At 31.6% G+C, this 15,935-nt stretch overlaps 1 protein-coding gene across 1 annotated transcript in view; it reads right to left on the reverse strand.

Moving 5' to 3' along the window:
- Nucleotides 1-356: 356 nt before the first annotated feature.
- Nucleotides 357-15,935, reverse strand: part of LOC106679862 (protein Wnt-5b) — a 94,082-nt gene continuing 78,503 nt past the window's right edge. Inside the window, exons 4-9 of the mRNA XM_014419236.2 lie at nucleotides 13,628-13,851; nucleotides 11,765-11,945; nucleotides 8,527-8,638; nucleotides 3,807-3,909; nucleotides 2,194-2,361; nucleotides 357-697 (exon numbers count right to left, since the gene is read on the reverse strand). Coding sequence (XP_014274722.1) covers nucleotides 510-697; nucleotides 2,194-2,361; nucleotides 3,807-3,909; nucleotides 8,527-8,638; nucleotides 11,765-11,945; nucleotides 13,628-13,851 — 976 coding nt within the window. The 3' untranslated portion in view covers nucleotides 357-509. The remainder of the gene's footprint in view (nucleotides 698-2,193; nucleotides 2,362-3,806; nucleotides 3,910-8,526; nucleotides 8,639-11,764; nucleotides 11,946-13,627; nucleotides 13,852-15,935) is intronic.

Genomic DNA, 15,935 nt, shown 5'->3' on the forward strand with positions numbered 1-15,935 from the left:
GATCTAAATTTTTTTCTAAAAGTTTAATTGATAATAGTTTTAGATATATAAAGTTCATACATGGAAATGAATCTAACTGTGGTGTTCTATTTTAACATATTTCTTAGGAAATTGGAAAGAAATTCAAATACTATCTATTTGTAAAGCAATTTCTTTTGGTAGAAACATCCTAATCTAGTTAAAAATGTATATTTTATACCTAATTTTGTGCATAATAGAATAAAGCAGTATTTAATTAATGGGAAAATGAAAAAGTTTGTTCAAAGCAACTATAACCAATTTAGTCTATTCATTTTTTTAGCCACTCAATTCAGTGCTATATTACCATCAATCTCAAAGTATTATTATATAAGGTTAATTAAATGAGATATTAAATTTTAAGATAAAATTATCATTATAATTTTATATTATTTAGTCATTAGAAATATTAATGGATCACATAGAATATTTGAAATTTATTTCTAAAAATTGGTTATTTGTATTTATTAGACTTTTAAAATAGAGAGTTCCTATTTACAGCTGTGAATATCAACTGTTTTGACACACAGTTTACATTTAACATAGCAGCACCAATGAAACTGACATTCACATCTTTCTTTAAGATTAACTTTTTGTGTATTGTATCCTCTTCCACAGCACATTAAATTGCATCCATCCATTCCTGGAGAGGTTCTGTTGCACATCCGTCCTTGCGTTCCTAATAACCAAATGATTAAGTAATTAAACAATCTCTATTATTTAAAAAGTAGGACTTACAAATTTTTTTTTTGGTATATATTAATAATTTTAGTAATATATCCTTAAAGAGTTTGAATTTTGAAATTATATGTTTATAAAGATTATTAATGATAGTATTATATTACTATATGTTATGCTACAATACTCTTATGTTAGTGTGTATTATATTGAGAGAAAGATGACCTGGTGGCTAAGTTACTAAAATTCCAACCCCCAGGCCCAGGTTCAGACCCAGACAATGGATATTAATTTACTTTATTCCATCAAGGATGGGATTAGAAGATCATCCTCTACAAAGTGAATATTAGACAATTCAATGGGTTGTGGAGAAATGTGTTAGTTGAGCCTGATACACAACCTCAGATTATAACTGCTAATTTGTAATCTCTCAAAATTAGTATTCTCTTGTAAGTACTGTACTGACCCTTCATGAATTCTAGAAGTAAATTTTTTTTCTTTCACTTATATTATATTCAAGATTATTTGTAATACACAGTAAACCTTTTGTATGATTTTCTTTTTCAAACACAGAAATATTGAACTTTTGGGGCTTTAACCATAATGTGTATTACTTCCATCTCTTTGGAATACTAGTAGTGAAGGTTTTTAGTATTATGTGTTACATCTAGATCTGTATATAGATTTGCATTATAATTATTATTACTTATATTATGCTAAATGGAGTGAGGTTATTGAGTGGGACTGAATGGATTCCTGAACCTAGTTGAGGCAGAAAATTGATTTTCTCTTCTATCAACCATGAATAGATTCTGGTATTGGAAATCTTTCTTGGGAAGTATGGTTTTATTCTTTATTTTGTTTTGAAGATATCTTGGAAACTTCTCATTTGTATAAGTAGATATGCATATATGTAGCTAACTGCTTATCCCAAGCTTCGGATTTGATTTTTATGATTTGAGCTCAAATTCCCCTGCATCATAGTAAATTCAATTTTACCTAGCCTGAATTGTTAAAATTTTTTGTTTTTTAAAAGAGATATAGGCCATGATACACATACATTGATAAGTAGAGTTACATTACTTACAATTAGTGTAGATTGTTGTTTCCACAATTACAAACAATATTTCTAAAATCATTGGACTAATTTTATTATTAGTTATGTTTTATATTCAGATCAACAATATTTGTTATTGTTGCAATAGAAATTAAGAGGGGCCAATTGTAATAATTTATATAAGGTATCTAAATGACTGAATAAAAAAAAAACTGGACAGACTTTTTGGCAATTGACATGAGTCAGAAGATGAATAATAATATGAAGATCATGGAATATCCAATGTTTCAAATAACAAGGAGAATGAGCTTATTGATTCAATGATTGTTTAAAATTTGTTAAATACATAATTATTATTTAACTGAGAAAATATACCAATTTTAACCAAATGATCATAAATAAATTTTATTTATCAAATACCAAGAAATTTATATGATTACCCAAAGAGCCAACAGTTGTGTTGGGGACACAATAGCTTGGCGATTCCTCAACATATATTAAATCATTTGCACTAGGTAAAGAAAATCTAGGATCTTTAATTTGCAGTTTTCCTCTCTTATTAACTTTAACTTCAGTAGCTCCATCGTATTTATCACGTAGATAATCACCTGAAAAATACAAAATTACTTCCTGTTATATGTACGGTTAAAGATTTATTAATTATTCACAAATTGAAAGTTTATATTTCAATGTAATAAAAAAGAATTTAGTATCTTTAAAAGTCCTATGAAATTAGTAACAATTTAAATATAAAGAAGTTATAATATAAAGGAGGTAGTCAACGGATAAAAAATAAATAAATAAACCATTTCATTAGTGGTCATTTTTTTATCTAAATTTCAGAGCTTCAGTAAAGACAAAAATCTTTCAGTATGGAAGAAAGTATAGAGTATAAGAATAGTAAGGAATAATATATAATAGTAATATATAATACATAAGAAGTTATATATAAACAGATAACAAACAGTATGAAAATATAGTATTATAAAAATTATAATAGAGAAAAAAATTATGAAAATCAACTTGGTACATACACATATAGACATACACCATGCAGAAATTTTGTAATAGTCTGTAAGTTGCTCTTATTATGAGTATTTTTTCTTCTTTTCTTCATATCACGATACCCCTTTTTCTACTTTAATTCATTCCTGATTTATTATTCATTATTTACATTATTAAAATTATGTTTACCTTATCAAATGATTATACCCCTTTTAGCTTTTATACAATTATAACTTACTTCTTCAATTTGGTTATTTTACTTACATATTTTAATTATAACGTTTTTATTCTTTTCTTCCTCACTTTAATCACTCATGGCTTTACATTTCAGTGATTTTCAATATTTGTATGTTTATATTCAATATAAATAAATAATTGTTTGAACAATTTATTATTTTTAGCTTATGGTAAAAATATCTTTTTTTTTTTTTTTTTAAAATATCATTTGAGAAAAAATGGGTGTTTATTTTTTTAATATCCCCATTAGCTCTTTTTGAATTAATTCAAGAATGCATTTTACCAGACCCTGGTAATTCTGTTGCTTGAAATGCTTTCCAATACCCAACTATTGGTGTCTACCAGTTGCCAGAAACATTTGTATCCACCAGTGTAACTTTGTTGGTGCTTCATCTCAAATAAACTGGCTCACCACCTATCAAGGTAAAAGGATACATTTTCTTTTTCTGTCATATAAATCGTTATTAATTAACATTTTTTTAATATGCTATAATATTGAATGATTGTAGTTTGATAAGATAATATTGAAATATTTTTTCTTTGATAAATAATTCATTATACATTGGTACTACACACAATTCGGTCATATAAAAATTAAAAAATTTTTTTTTATTGAAATTCAAGGTCCTTTTTTCATTAGTTTCTTTTTTTACTCTTAACATTTTTATTGAGAAGTGCTATGATGACCAGTATTATTTAAACAGAATTCAGAGACTTATGCTTTTTTTAATTGTTCGCCTCAATAGTTGTTTTACCTGTTAAAAGATCTATACTATATTAATTCAATGATTATTAAGTATTTAAAATTTACCAATCTCTCGAAATGAAGGCAACTGCTGCCAACACGTTATCAAACTGCAAGATCCCGAAACTCCATGACATTTGCATGTAACACGTGACATCACAATCACAGCCTGAAAAGATATAATATGTTTTTTACCAGTTATATAATTAAATAAAATTACTGAGAAAATTGTGGCATGAGTCAAAAGTACTAATAAAAAACAAAATCTGAATACAAATCTGTTAATAAAAAAATATTTATATGTGGCTACATTATAATAAGTATTCTACAATTGTTGGGGAAATCTTAAATACCTTGGAATTTGTTTAAAAAATAAAAACCAGGGAAGAATAAATGTAATTGCAAAATCTCCTATTAGTATGTAATGTATATTAGACCCTTTAAATCATGAAGAAATAATATTTACCTAAATTATTGTCCAGTAAATGAGAGTTGAAAATCGCCTATTGCATTTTTGGGATACAGTTACTCTGATAAACAATTACATATAAATCAGTGTTTTGTTTGTCTGCTAAATTCATAATTATTATGTCACATGTATAAAAGTGTATGTGTATGTAAATATATATGTATGTAGGGTATCCCACTAAGCTCATGGTCACTCCTAACTCCACGATTTTGGAATTTTGATCTTATTGTCTTCTTCTTCTTCTTTCTCATCCTCCTTAAGTGCCTTTCAGCATGGAGGAGCCTCTAACCACTTGGTCCACACATCTCGGTCCATGGAAAGCATCTTCATCTGAGCCAGCGTTTTTCCTCTTTTCAGACCTAGTCGTTAGATATGCTCCATATAGCTCCTTCTAGGTCTGCCTCGTGGTCTCCTACCAGTCAGCTTCACCTCCATACATTTTCTTGGCACTCTGTCTTCCCCCATTCTACAGAGGTGTCCATACCATCGGAGCTGTCAGTGTTCAATCACTGATTTTTCTGAGGGGATCTGAAGTTCTTCTCTTATTCTTTCATTCCTTATCCTATCTCTCCTAGTTTGGCCCAATATTCTTAACAAAAAACCCATTTCAGCAGCAGTAATCCTGCTCATGTGCTTGTCTTGGGTCACCCAACTTTCACTGCCATATAATAGTGTTGGAAGATAAATTACTTTAAAGATATGGAGCTTGATCGCCTTACCTCCCTCCCTCTTTCCCATAATAGTATTGCATATCTGGTAGCAAATACTATTTTCTTTATTTATACTATTGGATACTTCTCGGTCTATTTTGCCAGATTTATTGAAAATTGTTCCAAGGTAGGTATAGAAGTCCACTGTTTCCAATACTTCATCATTGCACACTATTTACACATTACCCACGTTCACTTTATCTCTTGCAAAACCTTCCATAACCTTGTTCTTGCAGCTGGTTCTACTCATTCCTTTTGCTATTCTGTAATGGCCTGTTGCAGTTTTTCTTAGGGTCTGTCACCAACATGATATTGTCTGCATATAGAAGCGCCTGTACTTGTACCGTCCTTGATGTTCCACATATGGACTACAGTCCAAGCCGTTCTTCTCCAGCATATTTTGTGGATTTCACCCATAAAGGCAACAAATAATAATGGACTGAGGCTATCTCCTTGTTTCACACCTCTTTCCAGCGAAAATGGCTTTGGCTCTTGGTCATTGATACAAACTATTCCTTTAGGGCTTTGATAGGTTGATATAATCACTTCCAGGTCTGCGGGAATTCTTTTGGCTCTAAGTGCCCTCCAGATTTCATATCGGGTTACTGAATCTAAGGCAGCTTTTAGGTCCAAAAAACCTATTTAATTGCTCTGATTTCTATCCCATGCCTTTTCTAGGATAGTTCTGAGAGCGAATATGTGATCCTGGGTTTGTCTTCCAGGTCGGAATCCGGCCTGGTCTTGTAGTTTTGGCTCTAACAGTAACCTGCAATCTAGAATATTAGTGTACAGTTTATACATTACTTGGGATAAGCATATTGGTCTGTCGTTACCACATTCTGTTGTACTATCTTTATTATGAATTAGCACTATGATATTATATTCCCAGTTGTTCAGAATAACCTTACTGTCCCATATCTTTTGAAAAAGTGCTTGTAGTGATTTTTTTCATTTCATTACCTCCATATTTGATAAAGTCAGGAAAAATTCCATCTCTGCCTGGTGCTTCACCTAGCTTCAAATGATCTAGAGCCCTTTCTATATCTTCCTCCAATATTGTATCATATCCTTCTCCTTCCTCCTGAGCGTTCGCTAACTCTTTTTCAGGGGATCGTATGTAGTCAGAGAACTGCAAAGAATAGTATTATCTCCATCTATCCAAGATGTTTTCTGGGTCTGAGATCATATGCCCGCTTTAATATTTTATGTTTCTGATCTCTTTGGAAGTTTTACCCTTAAGTGCTTTTACTTTTTTCCAAAAGATCTTTATATTCTCTCTGTAATTCCTGTCAAGGCATTTTCCAAATTCTTCCCACGAGTTTTTCTTGGCCTCTCTTACTATACGTTTAGTATCATTTCTCCACTTAACATACTCTTCCCATTTCTGTGGTGTCCGATTCCGCAGGTAAGCCTTCCATGCTTCTTTCTTTCTATGGACCAATTCTCGGACTTCTTCATTCCACTATTTGGTGCGCTTGAGTCCAGTGTTTATTTTCTTCACTCCACATATAGACCTTGCTGATTCAAGTATGCTATCAGATATATACTTCCAGATTTTTTCCACAGATCCATTTTGGTCTAAACTTTTTAGTTTCTCTTCCAGATATGCCTCATATTCTTGTCTTTTTTCAACCCCATCAAAGGCTCTCACATTTATCTTTTCGTATGCATTAATTTTAATGCTTCTAGGCTTCATGATCAGCGTGTCTGCCACTAATAACAAATGGTCTATGTTTATTCAGCACCTCTGATCACCTTAACGTCTGTGAATCAGTGTCTAATATCGCGATCGTACACAAAATAGTCGATAATACTATTTCTTTCCTGTGCTGAGATGGTAGATGAATTTTCTTGTGGGGAAAACAGGAGTTACCTATAAGCATGTTATTTTCGAAGCAGAAGTCAATCAATCGCTGTCCATTTTCATTCTTAGTTCTTTCTCCACCATGCTTTCCCATAACTCTATGTGTATTTCTATAATCCCAATCCAGTCTTACACTGAAGTTTCCATAGCAAATAATTTTCCTATTCATATTTTTAAATTTGCTTGTAATCCTTTCTAGGTCAGAGTAGAATTGTTTTTTTTCTATAACAGAGGAATCTTGAGCAGGGGCATAAATTTGTACTAAAGTGATTTTACCACGAGACAAATGGAAATTGGCTGTTATTATTCTGGCCGAGACAGCTTCCCAATCCTCCATTTTCTTGTACAGTGCTTCACCAACGGCAAAGCCGACTCCCTCCTTAGCAAATTCACCTTTAGTGACTCCCAAATATATGAGAGTATATCCCTTATCCAGACTTATTTCCCCAATTCCTTTCCTTTTTATCTCAGATATAATAAGAATGTCCACCTTGTACTTTATGATCTCCTTCACGAGTTCCACTACCTTTCCTATGATAGTTTTTATGTTCCATGTTCCTATTCTAAAGTCCTTTTTCCTGCCATGTCGTTTCCGATTTGTCAGTCCAGTTCCGAGGCTAATATGATTTCTTTGAATCGCATAATTACTTTCTGGCGGGTGATTGGCCCAGTCAGAAAGGTCCTAATACCCTAGGACAGCAGGTCTACTGGCGAATTCACCTTGGCCGGCAGCACGGCGCTAGCTTCAAGGGGAGGTGACCCTAGGGTGTATACTTTATATGTCCTTAGTGGCAGTATAAATGAGTTCTGTACTGTTATGGTGTGAGGTGTGCGATGTACTCTACTGTGGTACCCGGGGGATCGCAAAGCTCCGTTAATTGTACACAACAATTAACCCTTGCGGGGAGATCTTATTGTCGCTGGATTATAACTGTGTCATTTGGTTTATCTTTTCAGGGTATTGTTAATTTTTTAACCTCCTCCAGTTCTTTACCAGCTCACCTAACTCAGTAATTCCCGATTTTTTTACGCACTCTAAGGATAGATCAGATATTGCCACAAATTCATATGTTTTTTGACCTGACCTGTCCTGAAGGCGTAAGCACTTTTTTTACTGGTTTTGACGATTTACGCGTAAACGGTGCGAAAAATCAAAAAGGTGAATAGAACAAAATCATTTTTGAATATAATTTTATACAAGAATTCGTCATCATAATTTGAGTTCTCATGCAATCCAAATAGACTAAAATGGTCTCGATGATGAAGCCTCAATTACGATGACGCATTCTTACGGAAAATTGAATTCTGAAAAGTTTTTGTCATTTAGTGTTTTTAATTTTCCCCACCTTTGCTTCGCAAATCGTCAGAAACATTAAAAAAAATATTAATTTTTTTTGGCGATTCACGCCTTTAGGATGTCAGATAAAAAAAACAAAAACAGATATGAATTCATCTGAAAATTGGTCTAATGTACTATTAGAATCCGTAAACAAAAAATTAAATAGTTTCATTTGGAAATTTCAGAATTAGGAGCGCTGGTAAAGGTTAGAAAATCAACAATACTGTCAAAAGACAGAATACTATTATTGCCCAGCGAAAATTATATTAAAATTACAAATGTAGATATTGCAGGGAGGGGAACATACATACTGCAACACCCTATATGCGTGTATATTTAATATTTTCTTGGTTCAATAAAGTATCTTACTACCAATTCAATAAGTACTCTAAAAACATATTTACCCTTCTTCCTGCTTCATTATTATGAAGATTCATTAAAGCTCTCCCTTGTCTTTGGGTTCCACGTCGATACCTTGTTTCCCTTTCTCTAACATCTACGAAACTCTGTGTAAATCTGAGGGAGAAAATATTATATTAATATACTGAGTACATATGGGCTGAAAGTACACAGACCAGCGATGAGGATTAAAAATATAACTATTTAAAATGCGATTTTTATGCTGATAGTATTTTTTTTAGTTTTTTCTAATTAAATGATTCTCATTTAAGAAAAAAATGGGTAATTGAAGTCTAAATTGAGTTAAGACTAAGCGATTTTTTTTGCTTTGTTTTTATTGTGGTTATGATTTTTTTAATTTCAAACTTTAGTATGTTTGAAAGTCTTCACAACAAAGACTTGTAGGAATTACCGGACCTAAATATGATTGAATCAGCCATCCAAAGTCGGTAAGTCTGATGGAAAACTAATTAAAAAAAGGTTATCATTTCGGAATTGACTAAGCTTGTTACTGACTACTGAGCTAATTATGGACAATATTAATTCGTCAGAAAATTTCGTTTTGTGGGAGGAAGGGTTATCATCCTTTTTTTTTTTTCTAAAACTAAGTAAATAATTTGTCAATAATCATAAACGGAACTAAAAACTAGGTATCAGAACAATCTTTTATTTTTGTAGTTAACTTATTTTTTAACTCGCCTTACGGTGCAAGCGAGTAATCACCAAAAGACCAATTTTTCTGAAGGAAAGAAATAACAATTACCTATTCATTATGGAATCCAATTCACCTGCTGGTGACAAGCTCATACAGAAGGGAAAAGAGAGAGGATGATTACTTTTTTTCTCAGAACTCAGTAGTGATTTTTGAAACACCTATTTATATAAAATAATATTAGAAATAAATTGAAAAATAGAATAGTCCAAGTAATCTTGACATATCTCATTCATATGTGATCTACTATTAAATTATTTCTCAGTAATCTCTGGCTCATTTAGTTTGTTTTATGATTTTTTTTTTCAATAAGAATTGTGTTTTCTCTTGTCAACGAACTGTTCATTTGGGTTTTGCAGAAATACCAGAAACGACAACCTTACGAAATCCTGTGTGAATTGTTTGGAGTGGTGCGGAGTTCCTATAATTCTAAAGGTTCCAGATTTGTTTATTACTTTTTTTACTATTAATTATGTTAAAAATATAAAAAAATAATTAAAAATGTTGGATTTAAAATTAAGTAAGTAAATTAAAGTGGATTTAAAATTTGCAAAATGCTTAAAATATCCACTATACATTTATCAAGGTTATGTTTTCGTTATAGAGGCACTGCTTATATTTCATTAATTATCAAGGGCTATATTAATATGCGTTTAAGTGTTACAATATCTGTTGGTAAAAAATGGAACTCTGGAGTGGAGTTATTATTAGTGGGCACACTAATATAGTTTTGACGTTATCAAGGAGGGAGTTATTAATTAACGATTGCCATAGACATTACAGTCTTCTTTAGTCATTCTGTTTTGTTTTTTTATAATTCACATGCTTAATTTCAGGAAGAAGCAAACCCTTCCGAACTCCTTATCCTTTCGTCATCCCGTTAGCTTATAATGACTTTTCTGAGACGTAGTAATTTTACGCACTATTGGAAGTTTAATTATAAGGTAAGCGGTTAATACCTTTCTTTACTTGCTGTCAATTTTTACAAATCAATGCTAGGATTATAGGAGAGATTCCTAACCGGCGATCCGTGGCCCTGAGGTCGGTAGTAAAAACATTAGGATGGACCACGAAAGTCAGGAACCACTTATTTTTGAGAGGATTTATTGATAGAACTATTATGATAATTATATTTTCTGATATTTGAGTGTTAACTGAAAAATTGTAACAGGTAAATGCACAATAAAAGTGACTCAAAGTGCACTTTTAAGTTACATAATTTTCCAAAGAGGATCCCCCGGGTGGCCGTGAGGGCGGTTCAATTTTCTGGTTAGTGGTCCCAATGCTTCTTAGATTCGGGAACCACCGGAATATGGTATTTTTTTTTCAAAAAATGTTTCAACAAGTTTTACTCCAACTACTGCCTAAAAATAATTTTATTGCTCACATCTCTGTCTATTGGTTTAAAATTATTGTATCATGAAATAAATAATTTAATAATATTCAGATTAAGTTCAATTTTTTTCATCAACATTTTTCGCATATAAGACGATCGACGTACTTGTTCTGTAACAGGAATTTTAACTAAAAGAAAAAATACAACAAATAAGATTATTTTTATCCAGTAGATAGACAAATGATCAAAATATTTTTAAATGAATGACAATAATTCTAGAATTCAATGGAATAAATTGACAGAATGATAAAAAAAAAAAAGAATAGACTTGAAACGAACAAGGATGTCAGAAGCGTTATTCAATGTGTTCGATAAAAGTAAAGGAATTTCTTGGAGATTAATGATTTTTTAAATTATAATTTCACCTGACTAATAATTGACAAATTATTTTTTTGAATAACCATCACAATCATTATTGGTCTTCTCTTCCAATAGCACAGTAGTTTAATCAAGTGGTTCCCAAACTGGATATCTAAAGCGAATGACACTTTCTAAAAATATTAAAAGAAATACAAATAAATAAACTGTAAATTCCATTTTCCTAAAAAAAACTTTTTAGCCTTGAAAATAAAAAAAAACTAGCTCATCTATTTTTTATATATATTTTTACACAATATACCTCGGTTAAATTATTATCTGGAATAAATACTTGGGTTTCTAAAGTGTGTAATATTACTTTTGATATTAGATGTATAAATTATTAAATATTTTGAAGGTTATTAAACATTTATCTCAGTATTTGACTGAATGGATACCAGATGCAATTGGCAGGCACTATTATTTTTTCAAATAATCTTCAACCAACAAATATTAATATTATGATTGTCATAACCTTTCTTAGTTCTATAATGTATTTTAAGTTCAGAAGTTTTCACTTCCATGAGTGCATTATAGAAAATATTTAAAATAATTTTTTTATCATCCTATAAAATGTTGTATTTGTTTTTGGTTAGTGTGAGTATCCCTCTGCGTTCTCATTATCGGCCGTTTAAATTTCCAATATGTTTTTTTCTTGAGTCCTAAGGTAGGTTATCTAAGGGGTAAGGAGTAAATTATTTTCTTGATCATTAAGACCTTATACAAAAAGTAAAATCTCAAAATCTTTTCTTAGTCGTAGCTCCTAATTATTAATTACCTATAGCCATAGACAAGATTATCACCACATCCACCCCATTTCCAATCGCTGTGAAGGTCTTTGGGTCTTGCTGCACGTGAACAACTACAAGAAGAAAGCTGGCCATCTCTGCACTGTCTTGCTAAAGAATGAGTTACACCTGCAGAGCTTATTGAGTGAACAAAGGCTGACTCTCGACTTCCTGCAAAGCACGTCAATTATTAAAGGAAACAGTTTAAATTAAATATATTGAAAATTAATAATAGTTTTTTAAATAAAAAAATAATTAAACGTTTATATAAGAAGTTATGAGCAAATTGTCACAAACACATTCTCCGTGATAGATATGCAGGTAATAAAAAAAATTCACTCAAATTTAATCCATTACATTATTTCTAAAAGTCAAGCTAGTTTTCACTAAATCAAATCCTAGATTTATTTCACTTGCTTCATTTTAACGTTCTCTTGGTACTATGAAAATTTGAAGTTGATAGATTGAGTATTCTAGGAGCTATGGAAGCTTTTCATTATTTTTACGCTACAATATGGTATGATGTACCAGGGATTTGAAAACTGTACTTAATAGAAGAAAAAGGAGTTCCTTTTTTGTTTCAGCATTCGGAAAAAAATAAAAATTAGCCAAAACCATCAAATCAAATTTTTGGTTGTAGATCTGTGTAATTAGTGATTCCTGTTGAAGCTTATTCTTCAGTTGAAATTCAATACGAAATAAAATAATTTTTCTTGTTTATATCATAAGATCTAATAAAGGGGATATACCCGTATACAATAAAACAAATTAAACTGAAAATGACATTACAATTGTTTGATGATAAGTCAGTAGTTCACCTTGGATATATTATATCTATATTCGGTTATATATATTATGGATATAATCTATTATATATATTATGAATAAATTCTGTCTCCTCCCATAATTCTTCTGCCTCCAAACTTTCAGAACACTCCTTATCTTTAAATAATTCCTTTGATATCTATAAACTTCTATACTTACCGCAGTCTATAACCATGACAAAAGAATTATCTCTCAAAGCTTTCATATCCAACTAGAATTTTCTTTTGTCAATTTAAAAAGCAACAAATTAACTTTTGTTAACAGGAACTTATCATAAGCATATTACCAAATACTTAATTAATTAAAACAATATTAATGTTATAGATTTTTTCCTCCATGTTTTGTGTTCTGTCATTTTTCATTATTTTAACCTATCTAAGTGATATGACTTTATAATGTATTCTTGACTTTTTCAGGTAGCCCCGTCATCTATTCCAACGTATTTTTTAAACTCAGAAATCGGCCAATTACAATTTATGTAGTGAAGAATGCTTAATGCTTTAGGTAAGCTAAAAACGCGGTTTATGAGTATAATCCGGGGACACAAATACTGTACAATATGCCAGTGGAGCAGTTTTAGAGGGGCGATTATAAAATTTACTTTCCAGGACGAGAAAAGGGGATTTTCTTAGATTCTAGCCATTGCCACAAGATTTGTAGAGTAAATAAATCTACTTAAACTTGGTATATCATAAAGATATACGGGACTACCATAAGATATAAAGATATAGTTCTAATCTCTCAAGCTTACCGTCTTCATGTACCAAAAAGGTAAAAAAAAATAAAATAACCGACTATAGGAATAAACCTGTCCTTTCTAAAGGACGGAATGTTATCCTATATCTACATCAGCAAATAGGTGGGTGGTTAAAGAAATTGACTTTAATAAATATTAAAACTTAATTGCGTGGTGGAAGGAGTTGCTTCTTGTCCTAAGTCGAAACTCCAGAGACGCAAGCCAATTGCTAAATTGATCAGTTTCTCTGTTAACATATATTGCTAAGATGATACAATAAACCACAACTGACCGATATTGTTCAGAGGGCCGAAGACTGAAGAGTCCTGTACTGTGGAGCAGTTCCATCTCCGTGACTGGAACTGGTGTTGGCACTCAGCGATGGCAGTTGCTACTCCAGAGGCTATAGCCAACATGTGATCTGGATACAGTTGGCATAGCCGTAACTGGCCCACGGAGAGACCTTCAACGCTTTCACAGCCGTTTACACCAGCGGCCTTCGAGTCACGGATACTCCTGAAACAGAAGTTAAATTAAATGTTTTAAAGAATATTGTAGAATCTATTCTACAATAATATAGGGCAAACGCTCTACAAGATTAAACATTTTGGTGTGCTGGGTGCATCACATAGTACCCTTTTTTTTAGATAGTTTTCAAATTAAGGTAAACCAGTGTGAGTGAATCCTATAATTTTATTGTTTTACTTCTGATTGACCACGCAAATGCAGTTCTTCAAAGATTTTTTCTAAATTTTAACCACGATTTGTTATCGTCAGAATATTGGCCAAATTTTTCGGATTGCTAACTCCCATTCTTCTTATACGAGTAATATATACACATACATACATATACATAAATAAATGTTTTTAACATTTCCGCTTGCCCTGCAAGATTGCGGTAACGAGACAACAAACTGCTTGACTTCCTATGAAGACAAATTGAACAAAACGGGGTTAAGAGGAAATAGAAAAACAGTAAATCGTTTTGGTTTGTGATTTTTGATCTGCACTCGTTAGGAAGCTATGCCAGATCCTGAGTTTTTTTTCTTTATTCTTGGAATATAAAACGCAAAATTTCACTCATCGAGGTTTACGATTGCGATATTCTCTATATTGCGATAAGCCGTAGATTGTATAAAAAATATTTTTACTTATATATTATTTTCATAATGATACACATGAGCTGCCAAATAAATATTATATTAATATTACAAATCATATTCTGTAAGTAAGTAAATGATAGTACCAAGCTACAGTCTAGTATTGGACACATACATCATTGTGCTGAATAGCCTCATTTTATATTGAATACTGAATTTATACATTTAAAAAAAAAAATTGTTGAAAATAATAAAATCCTACTTATTTTATGAAATGACAGGGGTTGTGGGGGAGGGGGTGAAGAGACGACTCAGCTGTCCGCATCTAACCCAGTTAGTCATGGGCGGATGCTTTCCAACCAATATATAGAAATGCTAATGGCCATCTGCGGCTAGATGAGCTTCACAATCAATCCGTGAAACTTTATTTTTTTCAGTTCTGAAGGCGGACAGTGTCGTGGCCAATCGGATAATTGATAGTGACAAATACCCGCCTGGTTTTATTAGGGCATTATGCCGTGAGAAAAATGTGACCTACCCGCTATCCGTCAACTAGCAAATCTCGCTGTTCATCATAAACTCAGGGTAATATATTCTATTAACTGAACTAGCAAAATGTCTCTTCTCGCTCATTGGCACAATAACATCAAAAAGATACTAGAACTGATCGAGGAGAAAAAAAATCTAGTGCGGTGGGCGCATCACAGGGCTTTCACTTACCTCCCAATTCCCCCTCAGTTTATTTTCATATATAGGTAAGTGAATGTAATAAATGACGACTGTCATAAAAACCATGGAAAAAATAAAACATTTATTTATGCGTTTTTCCTCTATCTCTGTAACTTCTAAAATTATACATTTTATAAATTAATTTATTTAAAACATTTGATCTCCAATAATATATAATAACACTCATGTCACTACATTTATTTCCTGAAATTTGTTTTCAACCTGGGAAAATATTTCTCCTTCGGTTTACTATCGAATTCCTTCATTGTTTATGTTAATAATTTTTTTTTTATTGTTACTAACAATGAGAGATGGTAACTTATTTCAAATTAACAAAATTAGAAGTACATTAGAGGAATATTTTCTCGTCATTTAAACTCTATCAGTTTATTTCCCTGGTTGTAAAAACCATTTAGTTGTACAATAATATAACGAGTTTTATTAAAATAATTAGAGCCATTTTCGAGAAAGTGGTAATGAAGTGTAAAATCAATGTTGTAACGTGGCACATCCGGTCAGTCGATTATATTGAAAAAGTTGCTGGAACATCCCAGGTATAAACTTAAGATCGGTTTTGAGTTAATCTTGCCATATACATATAGACACTCAGACGACCTCAAAACGTGTATTTGCGTTGATAACTCGGATTAGAAATGTTTTACGATCGCAATATTTCTCCTTAATATATATTTCATATATAGGAAAGTAAAAACCCACAGGCGTTAAGTATATAAACGTTTTTTGATGTATCAGTTTAGATATGACACAAAT

Source organism: Halyomorpha halys, unplaced genomic scaffold, assembly GCF_000696795.3.
Source record: "Halyomorpha halys isolate HHAL.00 unplaced genomic scaffold, Hhal_1.1 Scaffold224.1, whole genome shotgun sequence".
Taxonomy (NCBI): domain Eukaryota; kingdom Metazoa; phylum Arthropoda; class Insecta; order Hemiptera; family Pentatomidae; genus Halyomorpha; species Halyomorpha halys.